Source organism: Ovis canadensis, chromosome 3 (assembly GCF_042477335.2).
Source record: "Ovis canadensis isolate MfBH-ARS-UI-01 breed Bighorn chromosome 3, ARS-UI_OviCan_v2, whole genome shotgun sequence".
Lineage (NCBI taxonomy): Eukaryota > Metazoa > Chordata > Mammalia > Artiodactyla > Bovidae > Ovis > Ovis canadensis.
In genome coordinates, this window is record NC_091247.1 from 32341964 (window position 1) to 32368582 (window position 26619).

General features: G+C 43.8%; 3 protein-coding genes across 6 annotated transcripts in view; 1 reads left to right on the plus strand and 2 right to left on the minus strand.

Annotated features, from left to right (window-relative positions):
- The first annotated feature begins 1473 nt into the window (after positions 1-1473).
- CENPO (centromere protein O) lies at positions 1474-22367 on the plus strand. Of its 3 annotated transcripts, XM_069582775.1 has the most exons (10): positions 1474-1621; positions 3148-3355; positions 3898-5115; positions 5788-5897; positions 7123-7280; positions 14322-14439; positions 15118-15377; positions 16291-16462; positions 17169-17332; positions 18917-22367. In XM_069582775.1, exons 4-9 carry the CDS (start codon positions 5852-5854, stop codon positions 17303-17305), a joined length of 891 nt encoding a protein of 296 aa, XP_069438876.1. In that variant the 5' UTR covers positions 1474-1621; positions 3148-3355; positions 3898-5115; positions 5788-5851; the 3' UTR covers positions 17306-17332; positions 18917-22367. The 3 variants fall into 3 exon arrangements, with proteins under 3 accessions (XP_069438876.1, XP_069438877.1, XP_069438875.1); XM_069582776.1 differs by lacking the exons at positions 1474-1621; positions 3148-3355 and having other exon boundaries at positions 5104-5616; XM_069582774.1 differs by lacking the exons at positions 1474-1621; positions 3148-3355 and having other exon boundaries at positions 5104-5466.
- On the minus strand, positions 1893-5377 carry PTRHD1 (peptidyl-tRNA hydrolase domain containing 1). Its single transcript, XM_069582777.1, has 2 exons — positions 5077-5377; positions 1893-2367 (listed from the first exon to the last, which is right to left on the minus strand). The coding sequence occupies exons 1-2, from the start codon at positions 5326-5328 to the stop codon at positions 2197-2199; spliced, it is 423 nt and encodes a 140-aa protein (XP_069438878.1). The 5' UTR covers positions 5329-5377; the 3' UTR covers positions 1893-2196.
- ADCY3 (adenylate cyclase 3) overlaps positions 18692-26619 on the minus strand; it is an 88029-nt gene continuing 80101 nt past the window's right edge. For both annotated transcript variants that reach the window (XM_069582773.1, XM_069582772.1), the window contains 7 exons: positions 25986-26067; positions 24905-25063; positions 24298-24444; positions 23625-23744; positions 20979-21102; positions 20245-20369; positions 18692-19695 (listed from right to left, as the gene is read on the minus strand). In XM_069582773.1, coding sequence (XP_069438874.1) covers positions 19513-19695; positions 20245-20369; positions 20979-21102; positions 23625-23744; positions 24298-24444; positions 24905-25063; positions 25986-26067 — 940 coding nt within the window. In that variant the 3' untranslated portion in view covers positions 18692-19512. The remainder of the gene's footprint in view (positions 19696-20244; positions 20370-20978; positions 21103-23624; positions 23745-24297; positions 24445-24904; positions 25064-25985; positions 26068-26619) is intronic.

A 26619-nucleotide genomic window follows, 5' to 3' on the forward strand; every position in this document is an offset into this window, starting at 1 on the left:
TAAGGAAAGCTGCTGCTTCCCTGCTACTGTCTTACTCTCACTTGAGTGCCTGTCCTTTCTTCCCTTGGGAGCTGCTTTAGGCATTTGCCTGAGCTGTTATCTCCCAGCTGTATAGACACTCATCTCTCTCTGACTGTATCACTGTCGTACTGCAGAATTGGAATTTTTAAAATATATAGATTTTTTTAAAATTCAGTATCATTTGGAAACACTTACCTAATTGTCTTAAATGGAAGTAGCAGGGAGTGGATGGCATCACTTCCTAGAAAAGGAGTTAGACAACTGGCTTACATGACTGAAAGCTTCTTGAGGGCTGTGTCTTACATTTTTACACTCAGGTTCTGGCACTGAGTGCCCTGGCATTGTTCCACAGGATTTGTACACACTGACACATTTAATCCACATAGCACTCCTGTAAATCTCTGTTTTACAGATGAAGGGCCTAGGCTCAGGGAAGTTGAGTGATTTGCCCAAGTTCACACAGCTGAAATGTATGAAAGTCAGGATTTGACTCAAGCTGTTTGACACTAGAGTCTGAGCTTTAACCACTATGTTATGCCATGTAATAAGGTGCTCAGAAAGTTTATTCACTGTTCTGGAAGACTATATGCTTCCCACTTCATAGAAGAAAATTAAGTCAACAGGTATTTCTTCCACTATAAACTTATATATATTCATACTTTTCCCCACTCCCTGTCCTCTAGTCTCAAAAGTTTTCTCTCTCTCTGTTCAAGGCCCTCCCTTATGCCCCTGACCCTGCCTATTTTTAAGCACTGTCTATTATATAGACATTCAGAGATGAGTGCTATCGTTTGTGGCTGGGTCAGGCTCTGAGAAGGTGGTAGCACTTGAGCCAGAAACAGCTTACGTCCAGAGGCAGGCAAGGGAGGAGGAGAGTCCTAACATTCAACTCCCGGGTCAGAGACTGGAGGGAAGCAACTGGAGTGTCTTTACTGATGCATCAAGTTTGAACAAGGGAATTGAAGATTCACCTAAAAAGTTAGTTAGGAAATATAAATACAGAGGGCCTGAGGGCTGATCTAAGGAATCCTGCCTTTATTCCATGGGCAAGTAGGACCCTGTACTGACAAGGGTGCTCAGTGATCTACATAAACCTGGTGGCAGAACATCTGCTGCCTTGTAACCAGGATACACTAGGTGGGCAGACCAGTGGGACACCCACGAGGAAGACGAGAGCCCGATTCAGGGCGGTGGCACTGGAAGCTATAAGAAAATAGATGTGGTACTTGGCATATTTTACTAAATAATTTTTATATCTTTGAAAATGGACTACATCTTTCAGTTAATCGTATGTCTCAACTGGCAGCATTTCTCCTTTCTTGGCTTCCTGGTGGCTCAGAGGGTAAAGCATCTGCTTGTGATACGGAAGACCCAGGTTCCATCCCTGGGTTGCGAAGATCCCCTGGAGTAGGAAATGGCAACCCACTCCAGTATTCTTGCCTGGAGAATCCCATGGACAGAGGAGACTGGTGGCCTACAGTCTATGGGGTCACAAAGAGGGCATATTTTACTAAATAAATTTTTTATCTTTGAAATTGGAATACATCTTTCAGTCAACTATATGTCTCAACTGGCAGCATTTCTCCTTTCTTAACAACAGGTAAAAATCACTGTGTATCTTAAATCTGATGGTGTCCTAGATTCAACGATTATAAGAACTGAAAATGAGTAAGAGATAAGGACTTTAAAGGCTAAGTTTTAAACCTGGGTGATTGAAAGAACTATATTAATTCTAACAAAAAAAGTAAGGGCATTTCCTTGACCCTATATAGAAGTCTAACCAAATCTTCTATTTGAGCAATGACCCACAGATGATAATGCTACTCACCTACCTTCCCCATCTGAACTTATTAATTAAAAGTAAGAGGAAATACTTATTAATGACAACTTTAATATGAACATGTGTTTGACTTTCAAGAAACTGTCATAATTTGGGGATTCCCTGGCAGTCCAGTGGTTAGGATTCTGCACTGCCAAGAGTGTGGGTTCAATCCCTGGTTGGGGAACTAAGATCCCACAAGCCATGTGGCACAGCCAAGAAAAAATAAAAACTACCATAATTTAAAAGGAAGAGGGAATTGTCATTGAAAGGAGTACGTGGTGCTTAGGGATGGACGGCATGTAGTTTTTGGATCCAGCTGATACTCAAACATACAAAGCAATGGATAACGTCAGTTATTTGAACAATCGGAACTTCTTCAAATACTGGCTCACTTCTTCCTTAGGGTAGGGACGGAGCGCAATGCAAGTGGGGATGTTCTCTGGCTGCTCCATCCACAGCTTGTGGTCAATGTTCTTCTGTTGCAGCGTCTCTGCCAGCAACTTTAAGGTGGTCTCATCCGGGGCCTGAAAGGAGCAGAACACAGGCTGAAAAGCCCACTTAGGAAGTGACAAAAAGAAAAAGCAAAAAAAAGTATGAAGGGGACTCCTCTTAACTGAAAGTGGAGTAACAGCTCTACCAAACAAGGCACTGTAGAGAATGTCTCCAGAAGCAACAGCTTCATCACTCCATTTGCCATTCACTCTCTGAAGGGGTGGGAGTGGGGTAAGGTTTAATATTCCTATGTATAAAATGGAGCTTTTTCTCTCCCCTCCTGAGATGCTGAGGGAATGCGCTGTCAGTAATTATGCTCTATGCATTTTCTAGTTCTGGTGACTAAACAGCCATCACTAATTCCACAGCCAGCTCTGGCAGTAAGAGTTGACTACTGGAAGGCTTTCTAAAATCACATCACTTCCACCTCCCTCCCACTTCCACCCCAGTCCACACACCAAGAAGGATTTTCTTACTGCTGGGAGAGTTCCCCCTTGTTAACTCAATGGTGGGCAAATGATTCTTTAGCGTCCTCGTGAAATTATTTCTCATCATCTTATATGAATCCCATTACAGGAAATAGTAAAGCTATCACTCAGAAAATAAAGATCGTTAGTGTGTTATGTTGCATAAGGGGTGTGTGTGTGTGTGTGTGTGTGTGTGTGTGTGTATAGCCTAGAAAGGCAGAAGCCACTAAGATAACTAGAGGTTTGTCTTATCAAAGTAGAGGATGCTGGGGTTGCTACTCTTAATCTATTGAGTCCTTTGGGCATGCTGAAGAATGCATTGACTTCCCTTCCTTCCTTCTTCAGCACCAGGAGCAGCATAGTAAACTTAGAGTGAGTTTAAACCCTTGCTCTACCACTTACTGGGCTTCTCTGCTGGCTCAGATGGCAAAGAATCTGCCTGCAATGCAGGAGACCTGAGTTTGATCCCTGGGTTGAGAAGATCTCCTGGAGAAGAGAATGGCTGCCCACTCCAGTATTCTTGCCCAGAGAATTCCATGGACAGAGGAACCTGGTGAGCTACAGTCCATGGGGTCACAAAGAGTTGGACACAACTGAGCAGCTAACACTTTAACTTTGCACCCCTTACTCTTTGTATGATCTCTGATACGTTGTGTGGCTTAGCTGAACCTTTGTTTCCCCCCTGTAAAATGGGATGATAATGCTTCCTAGTAGTAATGAGATTCAGTGAAATTAGGCTCAGATCTGCGTCTGGAACACAGTAAGCTCTCAGTGAATGGAATTAATCATGGCATTGTCTTATATCTTATTGGTCTTTGTGGCTACAGGAGCACCTTTATTTAATCTGTGGTGATTCCTAAGTCCCTTTCTTGAGTCACAGCTAACAAGAGACTCATGACATGTCTTTTAAATTCAGAGGAGTCACTTAATCTCTGGGCTTCAGATGTCTCATCTGAGAAAAGGGGTAAATATTTTATCTGCTAAAAGCAAGAGAGAGGGAGATGTCCAAACCACATGATTTCTTGAAGTCTTCCTATAAAAGTCCTATAAAAAGAATCCAAAGGAAAGACTATCTATTTCTTTTCTTCCTTACAGATTCTCAGGACTTCTCCCTGCAGGTTACTATTTGATGTTTCAACACTCAACAGCAAGTTTTCTCTTGAAAAATAATGCTTTTGCCAGCTGGTCAAGAAGGAATTACCCCAACCCTCCACGTCAGTTATTAAGATAAATTTTATGAGAAGAAAGCTGCTTTAAAATGAAAGCAATCATTTTTTCATTATAAAATATGTGCTTAATGTAGAAAAGTAAAAACAGAGAGAGAGAAGCATTACTAAAAAAACCAAAATTCCACTATTTAATATTTGGATGTATTTACTTAGTTATTCCTTTCATAATCTGGATCATTTTGTATGTAGAATATAGTTCAATGAGCATCACGTCATGAGCACTCTTCCACGCCAGCTAAATGTACTTCAAAAACACGACTTAGACTAGTTTCATAATAATCCATTATCAGGGCCAAAGTTTAGCCAACTCATCGTATTGGAAATTTAATGATTTCCACATTTTTTACTATTATAAAACGTCCCTATGAGTATCTTTGTGCAAAGCTCTTTGGGTGCATCTTGTTATTTTCTTAAGATACATTTCTAGAGGCAGAATTGACAGAAGGTAAGGGTAAGATCTGTTTGGCCACCTGTAAAAAGAACCTTACCTCTGATGCTACGTTCAAATCACACTAGGGTTCACATTTATTTTCAAATTTTGGGGTCAGACCCAGGTAAATGCTTCAGTTTGATTTCACTTGCAATAAGGAACCCTGAGTCCCTACCCTTCTGAATCGGTTTTCTGGAGAGGGATAAGGACTGTACTTTTCGGCACAGCCATTAAAAGGCCAGCACAGCACTCAGGTAGAAAGACAGGTAGAAACCCCTCCGCCCTCACAGGCATCTATTTAAGAGGGACGCAGGTGAGACCGGAGCGGCGCGGAAAGCATTTATAACCGGCCGGGTGTCCACTCTTCACACCGTCAGGCCCCGCCCCGTCTAGCTAAGGCTCGCTGGGCAGTAGCTCAAGCCCCAGAACCGTTTCCACACAAACACACACACGCCACACCCACCCCATGATGCTATGCGCCCCCCCCCCCCCCCGCCAACATACACACACACTAATGCCACACCCACTCCGTGATGTTAGGCGCCTGGACTCAAAACTACACCCACTTCCGACCCAACGTTCTCAAGGTCCCACCCCCTCTTCCTAGTGCCTCACCTCGAGGACCACCTTGCGCATGCGCTCAAGCTCACGGAGGTAAGCGGCTGTGTGCGGATGGTCGCGGTGAAGGTGCAAGGCCGCGGTGGCTGCGTGACAGGCCTGTGCGACCACTGCGCCTGCTGGCCAGGAAAACGGAGGCTGTGATAGATCCTTTCGTAACACCAAGTACTGTACTAGGATCTGCGGTTCTCCGCCAGAGGCCGCCATCTTCCTGCTCAGCTGAAAGGCCGGGCCTATCCCGCGGTGCATGCCGGGATCAGGGAGGGGCCCTGAGCGCCGCCATGTTTTTGTACGGCGGGAGCGCAAAGCACGCTGGGACTCGGCTTGATTTTTGTAGCCGAGGATGGCGGGAATTCTTAGCCTTGGCTAGAGTGAGCAAGAGGAGAGGTAATAAAGGGAAAGCCAGACCCAGTGGCGGACGGGGCTCTGACCAGGGTGGAAGGCTGAGAGGCCTCTTAGCAGCCCCTTCCGTGTGCGAGGAAACCCAGAGAGGGGATCCAGAGGCGTGGTGCCGCGGCAGCGCGCAGGGACCGGGAGGTAGACACCGACTCGCACCTGGGGATGGGCCGGGCGGGTCAGGGAAGGGGCATCCTAGCGAATACGCTTGGGGTGTCGGGGCTCAGGGGTGCGTGTCTGCGTTGTGTGGGCTGGCCCTGTGGGTTTGTCGTGAGTGTGAATACATTCTTGCCATTTTCTTTTGCCCGCAAGGATAACTCAGTTACTGGTGCATGGACAACTTTTCTAGGAAGGCCTTTGAAAATCTGAGGAGGAGATGGAGCTGGCAAATACGTTAAGACAAGACGGCGAGTCTCGCGGAGGTATTCAAAGGTTCACATTTAACTACTGCTCCTCAAAATAATTCTCAGGCTGAAAGCCCGTTTCTCCTCTAACCCGAAGTTTGGGAGTAGGATGATGAACAAAACTAACATGGAAGACTTAAAGGCAGCTGAGATCATTGGAGCAGGAAAAATGACTTTTATTTCTAAGCTCTTTTCCCTTTTTCGACTAGTAGGTTGCATGCAATAGTAGTATACAAATGTTCGTATTCAGAGCTGCAGTTCTAGCCAATGAGCCTTCTTTTCTTCTCAGAACTTTTGGGGGGCCATTTCCCGCATTACTCCAGTGGAAGGGGCCTTGCCAGGCAGTGACCGATGTTGGTTAGACCTGGGTTTGAGTCTGGCAGTGTCATTATAAATATTGTGGCCTTGGCCAAGTTATTTTACTTTTCTCTGCCTTGATTGCTTCATCTGAAAAAATGGAGGAAATAATATTGTCGTGGTGGTTGTGGAACTTAGGTAAGTAATTGTTTTGCTGCTTTTCATCGAGGCATTTAGCAGATGCATAATGTATAGGAGATACAAACGCTTCAATTCTTTACATGCTTTGCAAGTAAAGGATCTAGTGTAAGTGTCTTAATATGTAGGAAATGTTCGCAGATGCTTCATTGCTAGAGTTGATTAGCATTTTAAAACTAGGACCTCAACTATATTGGTCTTTAGTCTCTTGGAAAGTGAGATTGCCAGAGTTTCTGTCTGTTGGTGAGCTTGTTTTCTTGTTTAATTTTGGTGGACAGTTCCTTTTAGTGTGTGCTTTTATAGTTCTATGCTCCTGATACTTTTCAGGGCTTCAGAATACTCACTCAAGTCTTTATGGATGTCTAAATCCAAACAGTTACACATTACCACTTTGGGAAAAGGTGTGTAAAACCCAATTAAAAAAAAAAAACTTTTTCTGACCCTGTTTTCCTCTGGGTCACTATTATCACAGATAACTGAGATTAGCTATATTTAGATGATTCCCTTTTTGAACAGTGGCTTAGTAAGTAACCACTTGTATGTCAGTGTTCTGCCTAAGAGGTTGCTGACCATTGACTTCTGTTGTCAGCTCCTCTTGTTTTATAAATTGTTGGCAATTGTAGTCTGCAATTTAACTGACCGCAAAGTTCTGGGGAAAGGGTCACGGTCTGTTCTTCCCTGCAGTGCTTCCTGTTCCTGGACTTAGAAATCCTTAACTTTGTTTGAAAGTTCTTTTTACTTCCCTCAGGTGTTTTAGCTCACTTGGAAAGACTAGAGACTCAAGTGAGCAAATCCCGTAAAAAATTGGAAGAGCCACAGAACTCACAGGCTCTTGAAGCCAGGATTCATGAACTGAAATGTCTGCGAGATAAGCTGAGGGCTGAAGTGAAACAGCGTCAAGCCAGAGTGAGTAGAAGTGTGATCGATACTGGCAGGCTTTCCTGGAGTGTAAAAACCTAACATGATCTGGGATAAACCAATCTGAATAATACGTTTTACCTGTGGTCTTAACTGGAGCAATTTCAGTCCTTGATTCCTCAAGTAATCACACCTATAGAGTCAGCTGATATCAGTATCATCTAACAGTTGGCAGGCCTTACTGATGGGCCAGGTGAATTCATAATAGTCTCTTAACCTGCCCTCATGGACATGAGCCTCTTACCTCAGTTTCAGCCGGACTTGAGTCATTAGTACTTTTGTCATTAATACCATCTTTCTAGAATCATCTTTCACCCAACTTGAAACTTCACAGTAAACCTCAACTCTTCCCTCTTTTAAGCTTTCTCTCTAGCCCAGATCCAGTTAGTAAAACCTGTCAAATTCTTTAGATTGTCTTTGTGCCCCGTTCTTCCACCTCCTCCTTACCATAGCTTGTGCATTATGCGCATGGGTCTTAATATTTACCAGGTTTTAGATGGTGGGATTATTGCAGTAGTCTGCTAGTTGGTTCTCTTCTAATATTTATATTTTCCAATAAATTTTGCACAGCCAAGAAAATGTTCATAAAATACTACATTTTTCATTAAATTACAAGTTTTCTTGCTAAGTCAACAAGCATCCTCAGCCTGCCTTCTTTTTCTTCTCTTTCTCTTTCTTGTCTTCTTCTCTTCCTCCCTCTTCCCTTTCTTTTTTTTAGTAAAGAGAAAATATGTATCTATATATTAATATAATTATGTGTATATAGTGCACAAATCTAAAGATCCTTTTATAGAGATGAGTGCACTCTGGTAAGTACCACACAAATCAAGGTGTAGACTATTACCAGTACCTGAGAAGTCTCCCTCCTCCATCCTCCTAGTCATTTCCTTCAAGGTAACACTATTCTGGTTTCTGTTACCATACACTGGTTTTACTTGTTTCTGAGCTTTATATAATATAAATGAAAAAAGTATGAATTCTGTTGTGTCTCTCTTCTTTTGCGGATTGATTTTTCTGTGAGGTTCATCCATTTTGGTGCATGCTGTGTCCTTCTTAGCGGCTGAACAGCAACAATGTATGTGCTTATTTTATTTGGTTGTGCTGAATCTTTTAGCTGTGGCATGTGAGATCTAGTTCCCTGACCAGGAATCAAATCAGGGACCCCTGTATTGAGAGAGCAAAGTCTTGGCCACTAGACCACTAGAGAAATCCCCTGGTCATTCTTTTTTATTGCTATATAATTATTCCATTTCAGAAAATATCCCACAATTTATTTACTTATTGAACTGTTGGTGACATTTAAGTTATTTGGGTTTTTCACTTTGTGGGTATTAAGAATAATGCAGTATTCTTGTTGCTATCTTCTGATGTAAAAATACATACTTTTCTGTTGAATTGATGGGTCACAGGGTACAAAGATTATCTTTAGTAAATACTGTCAAACAGAATTTGAGACTGATTGTACCAATTTTACATTACCAGCAACAGTATATAGGGTTTCCATTGTTTTGCATCTGTACCAATACTTGATACTGTCAGTTTTAAAAAATTATCATTCTAGTGAGAGTGTAATAGTAAGTCACTGTGAATTAATTTGAGTTCTTTTAATTAATGATTTTATACCTTTTTTGGACAGTTGAAAGTCTTGTGAAATGAACTTTCCAGAACTTTTGCAGAATTTTTATTGGGTCGTATATCTCTTATTAAATTGTAGAATTTTTTACATATTTTGGTTAGAAGTACCTTGTTGTATATCTGTATTCCAAGTCTTCTTTTAAAGACTAACTTGCCTTTTCACTCTCCAGTGACATCTTGTGATGAGAAAGTCTTCATTTTAATGAGGCTTGATTTAAGAATCTAATTTCATGTTTCCTTTGAATAAATATCTGCCTAACTTAAGAACATGAAGATGTTCATGTTTCTTTCTGAAAGTTTTTATTTTACTTTCAGAAATATAGTCCCTATGGATTGATTTTTGTGTAACATGGTGTGAAGTAGAAGTAATGTTCTTTTTTAAAAACATTATTTATTTTGCTGCACCAGGTCTTAGTTAATGGCACTCTGGATCTGTAGTTGTGGCTTGCAGTCTCTCAGTTGCAGCATATGGGATCTAGTTCCTGACTAGAGATTAAACCCAGGACCTGTGCGTTGGGAGTGCACAGGCCTAGCCACTGGACTATGAGGGAAATCCCCGAAGGTCACACTTGCTGGTTTTTTCCATATGGGTATGCAGTTCATTCAGTACCACTACTTGAAGGTCACTCTTTCCCCATGGTATTGCAGTGGATCTTTGGGTCTGCTGCAGGCCCATCTTTGATTGTTCTGTTCCATTGGTCTGTTGGTCTTTGTGCAGGTACCAGAGGTTTATTACTGAAAAGTTTTGATTCCTATAGTTTAGGTCTTACTGTTCAGAATTATCTTGGCCATTCTTGTCCCCTCAAATTTCACATAAATTTGGGAATTGGCTGTCAGTTTCCAAAAAGAAACCTCCTTTAATTTTGATGGGAATTGCACTAAATCTATACATCCATTTGGAAAGAGTTGAAATCTTTATAGTATTGTGCCTTCCAGTCATTGTACATGGTATATATCTTCTAGTTTCTTGGGATGAATACTTAATTGTTTTTTAAGTCTTTTTTTTCCTTCTGTATGTGTTTAAAGTTATAAATTTCCCTCTAAGCATACTGTCTTAATCCACGTGGGCTACAATAACAAAAATACGTAAACTAGATGGCTTATAAGCAACAAATATTTATTTTTCACAGTTGTAGATGCTGGTAAGTTTAGGATTATGACACTGGCAAATGTAGTGTCTGAGGACTTATTGCCTCTTTTTAGAAGAATCTTTTATTTTTGGCTGCACTGGGTCTTTGTTGCTGCAGTGCACGGACTTGTGGTGACTTCTTTTGTAGTCATGGCACGCGGGCTCCAGAGCATGGGCTTTGGTAGTTGTGGTACTTGGGCTTAGTTGCTCTGTGGCATGTGGGATCTACCCAGACCAGGGATTGAACATGCATCCCCTGCATTGGCAGGCGGATTCTTAACCAGTGGACCACCAGGGGAGTCCCCCTTACTGCTGCTTTGATTGTGGTCTTCTCACTGTAATGTCACATGGCACAAGGGGCAAGCTAGTTCTTTGGCATCTCATTTATAAGGACAATTCCAGACACTATAAGGACACTAATGAAGGCTCTCTAGTTATGACCTAATCACCTCCCAAAGCCCCCACCTCCAAATACCATCACACTGGGCATTAGATTTCAGCATGAAGTTTGAGGGACACAAATATTCATAGCACATGGCTTTAGCTATATCTTGCAAGTTTTGATATGTTTTCATTATCATTTCAATTCAAAATATTTTTGATTTCCATTGTGATCTCTCCTTTGTCCCATCTGTTTAAGAAGTGTATTGCGTAATATCTAAAAATTGGATTTGTTAGTAATTTTTTTAGTTATTGATATGTAGCTTAATTCCATTATGGAAGAATATGACCCAGCATGTGGTGAATTTTGATAAATGTTCCATGTTCATTAAATGTGGATTTTACATTTTTGGGTACTGTATTCTCTCTATATATCAAATAGACCAATGTGTTCATCGTGATGTTCATTTCTTCACTATTTTACTTGTCAACTTATTAGTTACTGGGATAAATGTGTTGAGCTCCCATTATGATTGTGGATTTATACATTTTTTCCCCTTTCATTCAGTTTTGTTTTATCTTCCTGGTTGGTAAGCCTTTTATTTTTATGCAGCAACCTTTTATCATTATCAGCTATCCCTGATAGCTCAGTTGGTAAAGAATCCGCCTGCAATGCAGGAGATTCCAGTTTGATTCCTGGGTCAGGAAGATCTGCTGGAGAAGGGATATGCTACCTACTCCAGTATTCTTAGGCTTCCCTGGCGGCTCACCTGGTAAAGAATCCGCCTGCAATGCAGGAGACCTGGGTTCGATCCCTGGCTTGGGAAGATCCTCTGGAAAAGGGAATGGCTACCCACTCCAGTATTCAGACCTGGAGAATTCCATGGATTGTATAGTCCATGGGGTTGCAGAGTCAGAAATGACTGAGCAACTTTGACTTTATCATTATGCAGTGTTCCCTTTTATTTTAGTTAAACTTCTTGCCCTAAAACCAACTTTGTCAAGTAAAACTTCGACAGTTCTTATTTTTGTAAGTAGCATATAGTTGGAGAAGGCAATGGCACCCCACTCCAGTACTCTTGCCTGGAAAATCCCATGGACGGTGGAGCCTGGTAGGCTGCAGTCCATGGGATCCCAAAGAGTCGGACACGACTGAGCGACTTCATTTTCCCTTTTCACTTTCATGCATTGGAGAAGGAAATGGCAACCCACTCCAGTGTTCTTGCCTGGAGAATCCCAGGGATGGTGGAGCCTGATGGGCTGCCGTCTATGGGGTCGCACAGAGTCGGACATGACTGAATCGACTTGGCGACTTGGCAGCAGCAGCAGCATATAATTAGTTTTAATCCAGCCTGGCTGTCTTTGTCTTTTAATTTTTTAGTCTATGAACTTTTAATGATTCCTAACATATCTAGAAGAACTTCCCTGTAGCCCAAACGGTAAAGAATCTGCCTGCAATATAGGAGATTAGGGTTCCATCCTTGGGTTGGGAAGATCCTCTGGTGAAGGGAATGGCAATCCACTCGTGTTCTTGCCTGGAGAATCCCATGGACAGAGAAGCCTGGCGGGCTGCAGTCCATGGGGTCACAAAGAGTTGGACACAGCTGAGCAACTAAAGCATATAACGCAGTATATCTAGGTCTCTGTCTACCATGTTACTGTTTTATTTGTTCTTTCTCTTCTTTCTTGCTACTTTTTGGATATTATTCCGCTTTTCCGTTAGCTTGTTAATTATATGACTTTTAGCATTTTTTTAGCGATTATCCTTGAGAAAACAGGCTTGTTTTTCTTACTAGAATATACTTTAGATTAGTACCTTTACCACTTCATAGATAATTATAGAACCTAACATCTTTTCTTTCCCACACATGCAACCTTTCATGTTATTGTTGTATGTAAATTCTACATGTATTAAACTCTGTGAAACACTTCATTGTACAGTCATTGTGCCTATAAAGTTATATACCTATTTACCCTTTTCAGTGCCCTTTAGTACTGCATTTCCATATTTTCATCTGGGATTATTTTTCTTCAGTTTAAGTAGCTCCTTTTGATTCTATTATCAGTGTTGGTTTGCTAAAAATGAAAATTCTCTATTTTTGTCTGTATGAAAGCACCCTTCTTTCACTATATTTTTCATGTTTAAATGGGTATTTTTGCTGGGTATTCAGATTATAGGTTGAAATTTATTTCCTTTCACACTTTAAATACATATGTTCATTGTCTTCTGGTTCCATGGTTTCTTTCAGATGTTAGTCTTACTGTTTGAATATAGTGTGTCTTTTTTCCTCTGGCTGCTTTTAAGATTCTGTCCTTGGGTTTTAGCAGTTTCACATCATCATGTAGCTAGGATTGGTTTCCTTTCTTTATCCTGCTTTGTGTTATAGCACGCCTTAATCACTTGCAGTTTTCATTTGTTTGGAAAATTTGCCCAGTATCTATCTCTTCAAGTAATGTATCTGTCTTGTTCTTTTTCTTTATTTCTGGAGTTATCTTTACTCTGCTGTAATCTAGCTATGAAAATATAACTATTTTCCACTTTTCTTTTGTGTCTGGTCAGCTTTTAAACCCGTTGAATTCCTGATTTCTGTTACTGTATTTTTTGGATTCAGGATTTTCGTCTGATTCTCTTTAATAGATTCCAGGCCTTTGGTATGAATTTTCCATCCTTTAATCTGTGTTAATGACTATGTCTGATAATAACTCAAATAGCTGAATCCCCTCAGATCTGCTTCTGTTGTCTTCTTTTTCCTTCTGGTTTTCAGCCATGTGTTCCTCTTTCCTGCTATGCTTGGTAATTTTTCTTTTTGATTCAATGATGGGTAGTGTTTAGAAAAAATAGGGATTCTGAACTATGCTGTCTTCTTCCAGAAAGAATTTCAGTTTTTTTCTGACAGGCAGATAGTGTATGGGCACATCACTGTCAACCAGCTGAGGTCATCTGTCGTCTGTTTCTGGTTTGCCCTCATTCGTAGAGTGTAGTCCTTTGTGGAGGCTTTACTTGAAAGCTTGGGTGTGCTAGGACAGATGTGTCAAGATCCGTCTTCTTTGGCAGGCTCTGACCTCCACAGTCTGCTTAGCTTTTTAATTTTCACCAGCTTCTTTCTGTTATGCCTGGAGGACAAGTGGCATGCAGCCTGTTGGGTTCCCATTTCTCTGTCTTGGCCCATAGGAAGTCTGCTCTGGTAACCTCAATCTCCAGTTTCTGTTGCCCTGGCACTGTGAGACTGCTGCAGAATCTAGCTTGCAGCTTTCTATTTGGCCTGTATGCCGTGTGATACAAATCAACAAGACTATGAAGGGGGAAACCCAGCTAACTTCCACATTTATCTTTAGTCTTCAATCTGGCTATTTTGGTGGTTCTCTGATGCCTTCGGGCCATTTTCTGTTTGTTTACTAGCATAATTGCTTATTTCTTTTTGGTATTTCATCAACTTGTGTAGTTGTCTCAGGAGTTAGTCTGATAGCATTTACTGGGTTGTAGCTCACAGTGTGCGACTTATAATCAGTATTTGTCATCCTGGCACTTGAAAGCCTGCACAGTCTGACCCAACTTTACCAGCTTTGCCTCTTTGCAGCTGTTTTTTCCTTAACCCTAGGCTTTCCTTACCTCCTTTTCTTTCTCCTCTCACAAGACTCTATACTGCAGCCATGTTCTTCAGGCCAGCACAGTTTCTACTTCTGATTCCTGGTACTGTATATAACCCACAAGATTCTTCCTCTACTGTGAATTCATAGCACCAGCTGGCTGGCCACAGTAGCATTTCTTGATTCATAACATAATAAAAACAAATTCTCTGCATGTACATTTGTCCCATGTAGGTGAGGGCATGGGACTTTTATTACGCCTCTGTACCCAGATTGATCTGCCACATGTCTTGCAGGTTAAAGCATCTACTGCCAGTGTAGAACCTGACCAAACATTAGAGATCAGTGAGCAAGAAATTTTGGAGAGAAAACAGGAAAATATGAAAGCCATTCTACAGGCATATCGTTTTACAGGTATAATTTTTTTCTGACCTTTTTCAGTCTGAGTCTCCTGTCTGGTGAGATAGTTTGCAAGATGTATTATTAGTCCTGGACCTATTTCATTAACACTGAATTTTGCCCCCCACCCCCAACATACACTTGGAGAACTGGCATGCCATTCATAGGCAGCTTTACCTGCAAAGTTGGCCGCTGTGCAGCATCCGATTGGTTGGTGACTGGCTTAGACTATTCATTGTAGTGATCCAACATGTGCTAGACCGTGTGCCAGAACTTCCTTTACAGCTGGTTTGCTTGATGCCACTGTTCAAATAGTTTGAACCCCTCAAGTCTCTGTTTCACCACTAAAATGAGGACTTACTTACCTATTATCTGTATCATAAGAGGATTATGAGAAGACCTGGGTAGTACCGTAAGTTACTTGACACTTGGGGGAAAAAGGAGCCATAGGTAAATTGAAAATTTCAAAATCTTTTCTTCAGTAATTTGATACTTAGAATGTTCTTTTTCCCCCACCATTCTGTGGTTTTAGAACACAAACTCAAAGTGAGTCAAAGTCAGAAGAAAGTCTAGACATTCGTTCAGTGAGCATTTGAGCCCATGGTGTGTGTATTGGGCGGAGCTGAGGGGCGTGGGATGCACAGATGAAGCCTTTGCCTCATGTCCCTTAAGGCACTGTCTTATTTGTCCCAGGGATCAGCGGGAAGCTGACCAGCCGAGGAGTATGTGTCTGCATCAGCACTGCTTTTGAGGGGAACCTGCTGGATTCCTACTTTGTGGATCTTGTCATGGAGAAACCACTTTGGATACATCACCATTCAGTGCCAGTCTTCATTCCCCTAGAAGAGATATCTGCAAAATACCTACAGACTAATACTCAGCACTTCCTGTTTGTTCTCTGCGAATACCTAAATGCTTACTCGGGGAGGAAGTACCAGGCAGATCGACTTCAGGTATCTGTGATCTTATAAAACATTTTGTGAGCCCAGATAGACTTGAAAGAAAGGGACATATTCTTTTGTACTTTAGAATAGTTCATAACTCCAAGCCAGAGGTTTGACTGTTGTCGTCCTAATGCTCATTTTTATTTACATACAAGCTGTTTTCCACCTCCTCTTCTGTTGAAACTCTGGATGGTGTTGAGCATGGGTACTGGTGAAGTGATTATTTACTCATGAATGGTGATTCTCAGGCTTTTATACTTGACCCTTCCTTCCTCTCACAAAGTGGTAGGGTACAGTTGCTTTATTTTTAATTCAGTGGAGGCCCAGTAGATGACCTGCTGTGTGCCAGCTGTCTTTGCTGAGCCTTGGGAATAGGTGCAAGCAGAATAATGGTTTCTGAAAATGCCATAGAGGAAAGCTGTCCATCTTTACCTAAGCTCAGCCTTACATTCTTAGAGTTGTAACTGAGCTAGGGTTGCAGTAAAAAGGGGGGAAAAAAAAAGGAAATAAATGCAAGCAGGAAATAAGTGACTCTTACAAGCTTAGCATTTCTCTGTGCATTTGGAATGACTGAAGCTTCTGGTTATCAGTTAGATACTGACATGTGAATGTAGACATGAAGCATTTCAGCCAAACGTGTGACATCCCCTGAGTTCTTAGCAGAAATAGTGTCTCCCCAGCCTCTGGCCATTGACTTAGTCAGTGCTTCTTACAGGCCTTCTAGGCTGCTACCAACTCTTAATTATCTTATACATCTCTATCATTTGTCCTTTTTTCAGGCCTTTCTCTATCCTTCATTTATTTCTGAGATTTAATTAATGGGCCCTGTTTTTGGCAGACAGGTTTGATGCATCATAGCCACTTACTGCCTTGGAGCTGTAATTGTATACTTTGTGTCTCTTTTGATCCCCATCCCCATTAGAGTGACTTTGCAGCCTTTCTTGTGGGGCCCTTGCAGAGAAACTCATTGTGCAACTTGCTGTCATTTACTTACAAAATGAAGCCGGAAGATCAGTCCTTCCCCTTCTGTGCTAGACTGCTGTATAAGGACCTCACCACAACCCTTCCAACTGATGTCACTGTTACTTCTCAAGGTAAGAGGAAGGATGCCTCCAGGAAGAAATTATAATATGCTCTGTGTTATTCACGTGATTGAAACAGTGAAATAGTGAGACTATATCAGCTGGTCCTGTTGAGATACTATCTTCTGTTTCTGTACTGTGAACAGAAAAATACAGTCAGTAAGATACCAAGAATATCTGCCCTATTTCTGTCAGTTTTCCTCTCCTCTTTGTTAAGTATTAAAGATAATTATCCAACTTTTTCTTCTCCTCTGCTCAGTCCACCGCCACCAGAGTTCTTCCAGCTTACGATTTGTTTTCATTGGAAACCCCTCTTAGACTGGTGATGAGGTTGCATCATAGGGTCACTGTGGTGGCGAAAGCTGAGACTCGCTTCACTGTGAAGCTAAGTAGATGTGACAAGTCGGCATACCCTTAGCTCTGCAGAGACCAGGCTCTGAATGGGAATTTTTCAGTGATGGCTGAGACTTCTGTTCTTAAACGCAACACAATGGACAGTAACGAGAAAAAGGATAAAATGTTCTTAGGAGGCAGGTTTCACATCATAGGTTTTTAGATTTCTCTGGGCGCACAGTCTGTGTTTCTGGTCTCAAAATTTCACTGGACCAGTAAGGGGCAAGGCTGTCTCAGCTCCAGACCAGAAACGAAAATAAATGCTCCATTGGTCCCAAAATATTAGCGCTGTGAGATTGACAGATCCTGTCTTTTTTTTTTTCAGGGACAGAAGCATTACCCAGAATGTGGGAAGAACAGCGAGCAGCCCATGAAAACCTGTTTTTTACAAAGCCCCTACATCAGGTGTTTACTTCATTTGCAAAAAAAGGAGAAAAGCTGGATATGAGCCTGGTCTCCTAGAATATTTTCTTTGGGGACACATCAGAAGTGAGTAAACAAGTACTGACCACACTTGGGGGCAAGGTCCTGGGAACTGAAAACTGTTGAAAGGCTCAGACTCCTTTCCTGGGGGCCATCCCTGGAGTGAGAACAGACACCCACCTTATCAGGATGGTCAAGGGCAAGTTTCAGGCTATCAACCCTGGCATTTTGGGACAGGTCTCCAAAATTGCCTGGTCACTTGCTCCAGTGCTCAAAATCATCTCTTCTTTTTGAGATATTAATCACACATTTTAGCTGAAAATGAGATTTTTTTATAGAAGGCATTTTGTGAGAGAGGGAGTATTACCATTTAATTATGTAGCTTTTATGAAACCTTCAGCTAACTTTGTCTCACTTTCCTGTCTGTGACTTTTGAGAAGAAAGTTCTTAGAACTCTCAGGGTTCATGATATGACGTGAATCATATAGTTAAGAAGAGAAGTACGGTTAATCTTTGGTTTGGAGTGGAATATTCTCAGCCACTGATTTACAAAGAATGTGGTGTGAGTACTACGGATAGAGTAATTGGAGTTGCATGTATCTAATGTCATTTCCTAAAACAGGTTGGGGGAGCACTGAATTTATTGTCAGCTCATGATCAGAAGTCTACTCATACCTTGATCATTCAAAGGAAGTGGACTCCTCTCCTTTATCTCTTCCCTTTTCTGTAAGCTCCAGGCCCTGGCCATGCAATTGTCTTCATCCTCTCCTAGTCCAGTTAGTGAACCACTTCTCCACATAACCATGGCCTCCGCTCTGCTGGCTTTTTTTGTTCCTTGCCTTGGGAGTATGTGCAAGGCCAGTGCATGGATGTGAAAACCTGTCACTTGCCAAGTCACAAATAGGAGTCATCACTACCCTTACTGTCCAAAGCCCTGAGCTGTATTCTGGCCTCATTCTAAAACGGTCCCGTCCTAGAGCTGATGGCCAAGCAGCAACCTGCAGGTGTGGGTGTCACAGGTAATTGTGGGAGGAGCACAGGGGGATGGTTGAGCCAGCTTGGACCACCATCTAGAAGGAAGCAGCCTAAGAATGAGAGGGAGGTGTTAGTTTAAGTTCTTGCCTTCCCGGCACACGGTAAGGACCAGTGTATCAGGATCAGTCCAGTCGCTCAGTCGTGTCCGACTCTTTGCGACCCCATGAACCGCAGCACACCAGGCCTCCTTGTCCATCACCAACTCCCAGGGTCCACCCAAACCCATGTCCATTGAGTCGGTGATACCATCCAACCATCTCATCCTCTGTCATCCCCTTCTCCTCCTGCCCTCAATCTTTCCCAGCATCAGGGTCTTTTCAAATGAGTGTGGGAGAGAGCAAAGCACTTCTCAGATGAGGGCCGTTAACAGAATTGGCACAAATGATCATATTCAAGTTGAATAAAGCTTTTAATAAAACAGTCTTGTTCTTTATCAATACCTGTAAATTCTCTCTTTAAGCAGTAGCAAAGGCGACTGTAGCAAGAGCTCAAAAGGCAAGGCAATATTGGAGTGTTTTCTTAACAGAAAGTTAAAAATATAAATGTAGAAGATCTGTTTATATATTTTTCTTTCAGAAATAAAATCCCTTTCCCTCCCTCCCTCCCGCCCACCAGGTAAAAGGAAATATTGCACTTTCTGCTCCCATGACTAAGGTGACTGGGGTTCCAGAAGAACCTTTCAAGATTATCAGGACAAGAGCCATTTCACCAAACTCGGACCACAGACAAGCAGGTCTTCAGAGTGAAAAGCACTGCTTCCAGGTTCTAGCTGCGGAGCAAGTGGTGCCCAGCGAGCGGCCCTCATCTGAAGCAGAGCTGCTCCGCCTGTGCTCCCAGCCAGGCACAGAGGCAGCAGCCTTGTTTCACCTCTGGCAGCCCTTCCTACTCACAGTGGCCATGGCCTCTCTGGGTGGAAGAGGGCTGGTAAGAACTAGGGCTCTGGAAGGAACGTTCCAGTACCATGACTATGAGCCCTACTCCCTGGGTAAGCTAGAGGCACACTGAGGAATAGTATGGCCACCCTCAGAGCTTGCACATTCACGGACAAATGAAGGCTGAAGGAGATTTTTTAAACCTAAAATCTATGTGAGTGTGCACTTCAACAGCCTGGGTTGTTGGGACTTGGTCACATGTCCTTTCCCGAAGCCTTTCTTTGATTCCCCAAAATAAACTCTCCCTCCCCTTTGGATTCTCGTAGGGCTGGAGGCCATTCAGGAGTTGTCTACTACCTGGTGAGGCAGTGTGATTGAGGCGCCGTTAGGGAACGTGGCCAGCTTGTCTCGGCCCTTCAAGAAAAAGGTTAGCAGTTCCCCCTTCCCTTTCACAAAGATGGGCCCTCTCCTCACGAAGCGGAAGCCATACTCTCGAAGGATGACTTGGGTTTCTTCCACCACCTGTAGAGGAGAACCGAGAGCCTGGGATTAGAGAGAGAGCCTGGGCTGAGGGGCTTGGCAGCACCCAGCACAGTTCCCATACTCGGGCCCGCAGGGCACCCCTCCTGTCCCCTTCAGCCTGGGCACAGATTGGGGATGGGTTTGCCCAGCTCTTCTCTCTCCTAAAGGTAGCCTTCCTGCCTGCTCTCTTAGGAGGTCAGCCATAGGTCACCTTGTTTGGCAACGTGTATCTTGCTTTTCTGTCCTCTTTGCCTTTTTTGTGGAGCTTTCCTGCCAGACCCAGTGACAAAGATCAGGTGGTTTTGAGGGGAGCACTTAGGAGGCCCAAAATGTCAGCTAGTTCACACCAACAGGCAGGATGTTCTTACCCAAAACTTAAACCTACATTTTGCAAATAGAGTTGAAATATTTCCTCCCTTCTACTGAGGAAGCTCGTCCCACTCTTGCTCTTGACTGCAACACGACCCGCTTAACATTCTGGGCCCACAGAACAGAGGCCACAGTGCCCAGCAACACATGCACTGTTCTGATTCTGTCCCCTGGACTTACCTGGATGTTGCCCATGACCCCTGTGGACTCCATCCTGCTGGCTACATTGACTGTGTTGCCCCAGATGTCATAGTGTGGTTTCCGGGCTCCAATGACCCCAGCCAGGACCCCTCCTTTGTTCATTCCTGAGGGGGAGGCACAAAATTGAGCTCAGCCCCATCGCAGAAGCCACCAACTCTTCTCAATTTCCGCCTGACTCCAGCCATAAAGCTCCTGGTTATATAACCTGATTTCATCAAGCCTGACTCTTGAGTTCCCAGAGGACAGAAATCAAGTCTTCTCATCCTCACCGTGCTCAGCAGATGTCAGCCGCCCTGCTGTGCTAAGTAATTTAGTGCAGAAGTTGCCAGTTTCTCTTGCCACCCACCTGGTACTTCAAGTTCCCTGTGACCTTGTCCGGGATTGAGAACCCCTCCCCAGAAGTGTGTGATGGGTGATGTTAATCCCAGCGGGCAGGATTGAAGTGACAGATTCCCTGGAAAGGGAGACAAACTCAAGCCCCAGCCAGACTCAGAAGGGAGGCCATCATAAACTGCATGGGACAGGAATGGCTGAGCATCACATTTTTGGTTTGATCACTGACCTAAAGACCCTTAAGGTCCCTTCAGCTCGAGAAGTGTGACCCTTCCCACCCGAACTGCATCAAGTCTTTGCAAGACCCCTCCCCTGGTTTGTAGAGCCCCCTGCTTGGGGAGGAGGTGCACAGCAGGAGAGGGTGCACTGAGAGGCCTTACCAATGCGCAGCATGAAGTTGTTGAAGGACTGGTTATTGATGTTGGTGAGCGTGTCTTTCATGGCCAGTGCAAAATCAGCCAGGTCTGCCAGGTGCTGCCAGCGCTCCTTGTCTGACTTCTCCTCCTGCACCAGAGAGTGGCTATGAATGCAGGGGCCAGCTGGGCGCCTTCAGCTAGCTTATAAATACCGTCCTAGACGTGTCTTTAAGCTCATCCATAAAATGGAGATGGCTATTGGTAAAAAGTCTACGGGTAACAAATGCTAGAGAGGATGTGCAGAGAACCCTCCTACACTGTTGGTAGGAATGTAAATTGGTACAGCCACTATGGAACCGTACGGAGGTGCCTCAAAAAGAGTTACCATGTGATGCTGCAGTTCTGGGTATATATCTGGAGAAAACTAATTTTAATGATATATGCACCCCAGTGTTCATTGCAGCACTATTTACAATAGCCAAGTAGTCATGTGTGGATGTGAGAGTTGGACTGTGAAAGAAAGCTGAGTGCTGAAGAATTGATGCTTTTGAATGGTGGTATTGGAAAAGACGCTTGAGAGTCTCTTGGACAGCAAGGAGATCCAACCAGTCCATCCTAAAGGAAATCAGTCCTAAATATTTCCTAAAGTGCCGGGGTCCAGCCCTGGTGGATCCAGGGAATTTGAAGGGTGGATTGCGTTGGCGTGAGAAAAACTTATTGATATAAGATTAGAGTAGGAAGAAGTAGTATGAAAATTAAGTGGAGAGAAGAGGCTGATTAACTTGGGTTACATGGAAAGCCAATAAAGTTCCAGACAAGGAGCTTGCACCATCTATGTTAGGCCACCGGTGTCCATTTGAATATCGGAGAGTGCCCCGCCTTGGGCTCTCTCTCACGCATCTTAAAAGCCGGGGCAAGTAAGTAGACAAAGTGAGCCTCCACGCCCCAGATGGGAATTCAGCCTGAAATTAGAGTAAAGAGGAGACACGGGGGAAACCAGTCCAGCGACTGGCTCTCCTTCTATTGTCCTTCAAGGCCTTTTATACTTTTGATTATACATAGAGATCAATGGGTAATACAAAATTATGTAGCCTTCGCAGCCCAGACTCTTTCTGTATATTTTTTGTATACAAAAGGTCTCAGGTGATTTACATTATCTTCTGGCCAGGAGGCTTGTTAACACTTTTTTGGCTCTCTTTCTTAATGTTAATCTCGTTTCCCCTTAAGTGTTTTTCTTTAATCTACATCTCCTTAAAGCGCTAAAGTTATATCTCTACAGAACAAAGGTGCAGTGGGTTATAACAAAGAAGGTACTTAACTCCAAGATCTAATGTTGCTAATACCAGGTCTACTACTTGTTTTCCTATATACCAACTATATCTAAAAATAAAGGATATGAAAATTTGGCAGCAAGTATTGACTCAACAAATGAAACTTTTAATCAGTCCTATTCTAATGATTTTGACTCTTCGGAAGCCCCTACATTCCTAGGATGTTTTAAGCTTCCTGTGCCTCCTGCGGTCAGGAGGCCTCAAACAATCACATGCGCAGTTGTACGAGTCCTGCAGGCAGGCCAGAAAGCCATCAGAGGGGTTTTTGGATTGAAACACTTTCAAATGCAGAAGACTAAAGCCCTGAATTGACTTTTTCCAGAGAATGTCAGAAGAGTGGAAAAGCAGGCAGATTCTTATTTTTTTTTTTTTTTGGGGGGGGGGGGTGGATGCTCAGGAAATTCCAGGGGGAAAACCTGAGGTCTGATTAGCCTTGCCATCAGAGCTCTTGCCGCATGACCTTGTCACGGGTGGAATTCCTCACGCTGGCTCCCGGCACTAAAGGAAATATTCATTGGAAGGACTGATGCTGAAGCTCCAATACTTTGGCCACATGATGCAAAGAACTGACTTATTGGAAAAGACCCTGATGCTGGGAAAGATTGAAGGTGGGAGAAGGGGACAACAGAGGATGAGATGGATGGCATCACCGACTCAATGGACACAAGTTTGAGTAAGCTCCAGGAGTTGGTGATGGACAGGGAAGCCTGGCATGCTGCAGTCTATGGGGTCTCAAAGAATAGGACACAACTGAGCAACTGAACTACAGACGTGGAAACAAATGTCCAATGACAGATGAATGGAGATGTGGCTCATGTGTACAGTGGGATTCTACTCCACCGCGAAGAAAGAAAGTGCCGTTTGCAGCAACATGAATGGACCTAGAGACTGTCACACTAGGTCCAAAAGACAAATACCCTATGTCACTTTTATGTGGAATCTAAAATGTTACACAAATGAACTCTTATGAGACAAAAGCAGACTCAGAGATCAGACTTGTTGCCAAGTAGGGTGGGGGAGGGATGGTTAGGAGTTGGGGATTAGCAGATGCAAACTATTATACAGAGACTGGATAAACAACAAGGTCCTACTGTATGGCACAGGGAACTAGTCAATATCCTGTAATAACCATAATGGAAAAGAAAATGAAGATGTGAATATAACAGTCATTTTGCATTTGTACCGCATGGTGCTAGTTGGTGTGTCTTAGGGGACCCCTTCACACAACAACAACAGTACTTAATGGCAGCTATTTTCATTACACTGTTTCCCACCAATGATGTGTGGGCTGCCTCTCTCTTGCCCCATCCATCTCCTCTAGCTACTGCTGGTTAGCTACCTTGTTGGAGCTGGTAAAGCCATTGGTGTTGACATCTGGGGTGACTCCTGAAGCTGCCATGTAGGTGCTACCAATGGTCTTGATCTTGGTGATGACCCGGAACTTGGGATTGTCCAGAAGCTGAGGCCAGTGTTAAGAGAGAATTGTCAGCGGTCAAGAGAGATGAATGAGCCAACTAAATGACAGATCTGCCCCCCCCCCTTTTTTACAACAAACCCATGAAACATCTGAGATATTTTCCTATAAAAGCTTCATTTAGCCAACATCTGCTATGTTATCCTGGGCCAATGTCCTGATTTTCTGAGCCTCAGTTTCTACCATATTAACAGGGATAAAAGTGCCAGTCTTGGAAGTGTTGAGCATGTATGTAAAAGCATTTCCCCTGGTACACAAGTTATTAATACCTGATTATTGTTTGCTGAATCTGAATTTGAGGATAACAGGAACCAGAGGGACCTCAAAAATCTTTTGGCCAGGCCTTATCCTATGAACTTACAGGTGATTTCCAAGGCTCCCACCTGGGACCCAACATTTCCAGACAACTGCAGAAGGCCATGCGTTTTGAGGAGTTTTTATGGGAAAACAGCAGCCAAAGTAACTCCCAAATTTCTTGGGCTGCAGTCTGGAAGGGCTGGCTTTGTGGCAGGATGCAGGGGCCAGGATAGTCACTCACAGAGTCAAAATCTGAGATGATCTCATTGAGGAAGCGCAGACACTCAATGCCGCCATTATTGATGCTCTCCTCTGTGTAGAAGTCGGCAAAATTGGGCAGGGAGGCAAACATAACTCCAATCTCATCATAAGACTGGCTGTACAGCTCCTAAAGAGAGGCAGGGCCAAAGTGCTCAAAGACAGTCTAAGTGAATGGCATGCTACAGAAATGAACGTCCTCCACACCCATGACGTGCACTCAGCTTTTTGGACACACAGGTCTCCCAGACTATCCTGACTGGATTATTAGAAAGCTCATTGCAACTTTGGAAACCAAAAAAAGAGCTTTGCTAGTTCCTGCCAACAGCCCCAGCTCTAGGAAAGAGGGCAGTGGCAAGCTGTGAAGTGAGGCATGAGAACCACTTGGGACAATCAAAGTTGACAGGTGCGCTCCACTAAGGCCTTGTCTTCTGAAACAGGCCTCACAGATTATGGCAAGAGATTCTTTGGCTTCTGATACTGTGGTGCTGTGTAGGTCCAGCCCTACCTGGGCCCCCAGGCCATGTCACAAGAAGGCAGAAAGCCAGAAGACGGCCCTATGGCTCCAGCCCTATGGGGCCACGCCTCACCTCATCTCTCTTCTTGGACCCCAGGAAATGGCGTGCCACGTGCTCAGGCAGCATGTTGGTGACCAAGGCTTCGTTCCAGCGTCGCATCTCATAGACACGTTCCTTCTGGTCGTGGACCTCAATCTTCCACAAGAACAGTGTCCGTGCCAGCTTTTCCACCTATGGATATAGACACAGGCAAGGTGTGTGCCCTAAGCTGGCCATTTGAGGGAGTTATTGGGTGGTCCAGTGGTTAGGACCAGGTGCTTTCACTGCTGTGGCCCTGGGTTCAGTCCCTGATTGGGGAACTAAGATCCCATAAAGTGCAACCAAAAAAAAACAAAAAAACAAGTTGAGAAATGGGAACTTGAGGGGTTCCAACATGGAAAAACTGAAAGGAAGATGGAGATGGCTGGATAGCAGGGGAAATGAACCCCAGAAAGATGATTCATCAAAAAAGGCCATACCATACAGCTGGGGTGATGACCCCAGCCTCTGTGGTTACAGGAGGATGTGAGGGGCCTCCTGGGACCTCATTTCAGCTACAGATGGGCCTTGTTGGTGGTGGCAGCAGTGGGGATCTCAGCGCAGGGAAGAGAAGTCCCCATTTCCAGCAGGCTCCAGTCGCCAAGTGCCTGGAGGTGGCTGCAGTTCTCTGACAAGCCACTGGGTGGCTCCTGAGCTAATAGGGAAGTAAGTCCCTTGTGTGGGTACTTCCCCTCCCTCTTCGTCTTTTTCCTTTTAACCAAACAAAAATTTCCCTTTCTGGCTTTGTAGTCAGTATGTTCGTGACCCCCAGAGCCAGGATGAGTGGAGATCCATGAGCCCCTGGCCTAGGAAATTAGAGATTTTATCCAGGCTTTATGCCGCACTCCCAGCCTTCCATCAGCAGCTCAGAGCAAGAGGTAAGAACTGTTGTTCTGGTATTGATACTCCTGAGGGAGACCAGGAAATGGCAGAGGCGGTGGCCTGACCGGGGTCACATGCCATGTGGGGTAAGGAAAACGGCATTCCCCAGGAGGTTGGGTTCTTAGATCCTGGGGCTGCTTCTCAGGAGGCCCTGAGAAGTCGGCGTGGAAGGGGTGGGTGTGCAGGCACTCACGTGTCGGGAGAAGTAGTAAAAGCTCAGCATCATGACGAAGATCATCACTGTCATCGAGTACTTAGACGGCACCAGGGGCAGCCTGTGGGGCCCAGAATTCAGTTGAAAGTGCGCCATGCTGCCCTCTGCTGACAAGGGAGTTTTTATCCTCTATAATGTGGCTATGCTGTTTCTTATCACTCCAGAAACCTTTCTCAGCAGCTTAAGCACTTTCATATCAAGTCCAGATGCCCACTGGACAGTAAAAATTTCTGAAATCACTGGGATTTTGTCTTAACTGCCAGCCAACTCCTGGACAGTTCTGGCTGCACTTGAAATCCACGTCAGGCCTTGAGAGCTGCTCTCTGGATGTTTTATTAAACACCACATCACCTGACTGATCACAGCAGTAGCCTCAACCATGTAGGAATCTGGAGAAGGGAGAGACTAACATCTCAGTGATGGGATGAGGGCACAGTTGCACCATGCGTTTTTATAACTGTCAGCCATATTTTTGTGTGGAGCTGAGTTGGTATTATATGCATATACCACAATTTACATATCCACTTAGTCTTAATTTCATTGGGGCTCTCCTTTGAGTTGGATGTTTGCGAGCGTGTGGCTATTATGAACAGTGCAACTGTGGACATTCTAG